At 37.1% G+C, this 3,414-nt stretch overlaps 1 protein-coding gene across 1 annotated transcript; it reads left to right on the forward strand.

Moving 5' to 3' along the window:
* Nucleotides 1–2,062: 2,062 nt before the first annotated feature.
* On the forward strand, nt 2,063–3,350 carry xcr1b.2 (chemokine (C motif) receptor 1b, duplicate 2). Its single transcript, XM_016453747.1, has 2 exons — nt 2,063–2,109; nt 2,278–3,350. Exon 2 carries the CDS (start codon nt 2,278–2,280, stop codon nt 3,346–3,348), a length of 1,071 nt encoding a protein of 356 aa, XP_016309233.1. The 5' UTR covers nt 2,063–2,109; the 3' UTR covers nt 3,349–3,350.
* The last annotated feature ends 64 nt before the right edge of the window (nt 3,351–3,414 follow it).

Genomic DNA, 3,414 nt, shown 5'->3' on the forward strand with positions numbered 1-3,414 from the left:
TAGCAAATGGCTGCAATATAACAAAGAGTGAAAAATTTAAGGGGGTCTGAATACTTTCCGTACCCACTGTATATGTTTGTTTGTGTGTGTGTGTGTGTGTGTGTGTGTATATACAGTATATATATATGTATATGTATATATGAAATTTGACATTTTCTAGCAGTTTATGTGTGAAACTTAAACTGAGTGAATCATTATCGTTTATCCTTCAATTTATTAATAAATTATTAATATATTAATAATTGATTTATGAATGTTTTAGAAAACATGTGCATTTATTTCACTGTAAAACTAGACCTAACTTCTGTCATTAATGTAACTTTTGAGTCACAAACAATAAAAAGAAATTGCACCCAACCACATTGCTGGCGGTTTCCTGATAAACAGTGTTTCTTTGATCTGTGATCAGGGGCCTCAACTTCTCCTTTCTAAGCCTTTTCCTGCAACTTTGTTCACTCTCAGAAATAAGACACAACGCTGTCACTTTTAAAAGTACCTATTATTGTCTAAATTGTTCATATTAGTACCTTTTGAAAGGGTATCGCTGCCCACTGCTCCGGGTGTGTGTTCATGGTGTGTGTGTGTGTGTGTGTTCCCTACTGTGTGTGTGAACTTGGATGGGTTCAACTGCAGACAGTTTCATACCCCTTTTTTTTTTTTTGAGAATTTGAAATATGCAAGCAGAAAAAAAAATCTCAACCCTCAACCATCAGGAAACATCTGTCAGGATACCTAATAAACCAACCCTAATCTTAAAATGATGCCAGTATAGTGTGAGTTCTGTTTTGTAACTAAATAAATGCAATGAAAAATGCCTGCATGTTTGCTCTGCTCTTATGTTCTCATTGAGGTTTCTATGAGTGTTTCCTGCAAGTAACTTTGATCAACAAAACATCTTTGCATCTGCGCATCTCACATTATCTGCTACTAAAAGTGAAATATCTTTCCACTGAGATTTTTTACATAATGATAATAATAATTGTTTATAATTAAATAATCACTAATCAAATTAGCCAAAGATCATTAACTGATATACTTACAGACTTGGCGACTTGAATTCTTTTAAAACATGTGCATTAACTATTCACTAACGCATGTTCCTGGGCTTTGGTTCTGTCAATACTTCGATGAGTCACCAAAAAATCAGCATTTCTGCTAATTTCTCATACTTGCAGCTGTTCTATGGATCAGTTCACCACAGATTTGGCACTTTAGTCATATGTGGTTGGCTGATTCAATGTGATCTTCTGGTATGTGTTTTTTGGTTCATCAAATGGTCTGGAAAGAACTCAAGATGAGAGTAAAGTTTGTTCAGGTGACTTATTTTACTTTAATATGTATTCTTTAATATGGAAATAGTACAGTATTGTTAATAAATTACCTGTGTTTCCATGTGCAGACTAATAATCCAGTGTCTGAAAGGTATTTATCTGTGCCATTCAAACAACATCAAACAAAATCACAAAATAATGACCATTGTGATACTGCAAGATAATGTACTGTTATGAGCCACCTCTTTTTCAGTGAATCAAACACATTCTTTTCAAATGTAGATGATCGAGTTAGTTCTTCATATGACAATGTGTTCAGTATGCATTTTATCGATAGCATTTTTAAAACATGAATGAATTTAATACATTTTCACTTTTATGTGTTTAGTATTGTTGTTTAATATCGAGTTTTAGAACAAAACGAAGGCCTGTTATTGGATTGTTTTTACTGTATCCTTGCCTCTAGAAAAACAGAAAAGTCATTAAAAGTCTATACTTTTGCGAGAACTGTTTAAAATTCATATTTTATTGAAATGGAAAAAGTAGGCCTAATGCAATTGCATTTCCCCCCAAATATTTATTGAGAATCATTAAGGACCTGGAATCACTCAAATTCTCAATAAATATACAAATATAAATATATTTGGGAACTAGCCAAAAGGTTTTTAAACTTCTCAGAAAACACATGCTGCAATGCCAAGCCACTCTCGGTTTATTCATTGTGAAACTGCATGCATTAGCAAAAGGAAATGACAACACTAACAGAAGTGTGATTTCTATTGTCACTTAGACCATTTTCCTTAAGCAGTTATACAACCCAGTCAACCAAGACCTTGAGGTATGCATTTCATGTTCTTTCATTCTTCTTACTATACTGTATACTACCGAAGATGCAAGATGCAACAGTTGCATAGCTTTTTGACTGTGATTGCTTGCTTTGAAATTTTCTACATCATGCAAGTGTCAGAAATTGCATTGTGGTAAAATGCCTTTATTTTTATGCTAGATGGAGGCGTTCAACTCAAACATCAGCCATTATGAGAATGACTCATATGAGTATGATGACGAGCTAATCTCAATGTGTGAGGTCGACAACTATAAAATGACCACCGGCGTGTGCTATGCCACGATCTTCTGCCTCAGCATCCTTGGAAATGGCTTCCTCGTGTTTGCGCTCACCTGCTACGAAGACCTGAAAAGGGCTACCAACCTTTTCATGTTCTGTTTGGCTCTTTTCGACCTTCTGTTCACACTGACGTTGCCTTTCTGGTGCGTGGAGCTTCTTCATCATTGGGTTTTTGGTGATGTCGCCTGCAAGATCATGACCGGGGCCTATTTTGTAGGCATCTACGGAAGCCTTATCCTCCTCACGGCCATGACCCTCGACCGTTTTGTTGTGGTTGTGGTCAGAAGCTACTGGCTAACACGGAGTCGAAGGCTCAAATGTTCAAAAGTTGCCTGCATTGGTGCCTGGATCATAAGTCTGATTGCTTGTCTGAGAGATTCAATAACCGCAAAGGCACAAAATGCGCATATCAACACATATTCTTGTGAAAGCACCGATACGCATGATGAAAAGGCTGGATATTATGCACAGCTCATTCTGCTGTTCCTCGTACCGTTTGCAGTCATTGCTTTCTGTTACACCAAAATCCTTTTGACTCTCATGTCAACGTCGACCAGGCAGAAATACAGGACTGTGATACTGGTGCTGTGCATTGTTATAGCTTTCTTCATATGCTGGGGACCGTACCACATCATCATCGTGCTGATGTCCATCTATGAATTTGATGCCTGTGAACATTATCAGCTGCACGTTGCGTTTATCATCTGCAGGATTCTGGCATTTTCTCATTGCTGCATAAACCCAGCGCTGTATATTCTCAGAGGGAAGTACAGAAATCTCTTGTCCAGCTTATTGTTCTGCTCTCCTGAACTCAGGCAGTCGGGGCTCTACAGAGGACCAACGGATCCGAGCGACTCCAGGATTCATCCGTACACGAATGAAGGAGCTCGAGAAAATTGTGAAGCGCAACAAACAAACATTGTAGAGCTGAACACACTGAAAACACTGTAAAAATAGAGACCATAAACATGATGAATTTATTTATTCCCAGAAAAAAAAAAACATTTTAGTAATAGA

Source organism: Sinocyclocheilus anshuiensis, unplaced genomic scaffold, assembly GCF_001515605.1.
Source record: "Sinocyclocheilus anshuiensis isolate Anshui unplaced genomic scaffold, SAMN03320099.WGS_v1.1 scaffold2181, whole genome shotgun sequence".
Lineage (NCBI taxonomy): Eukaryota > Metazoa > Chordata > Actinopteri > Cypriniformes > Cyprinidae > Sinocyclocheilus > Sinocyclocheilus anshuiensis.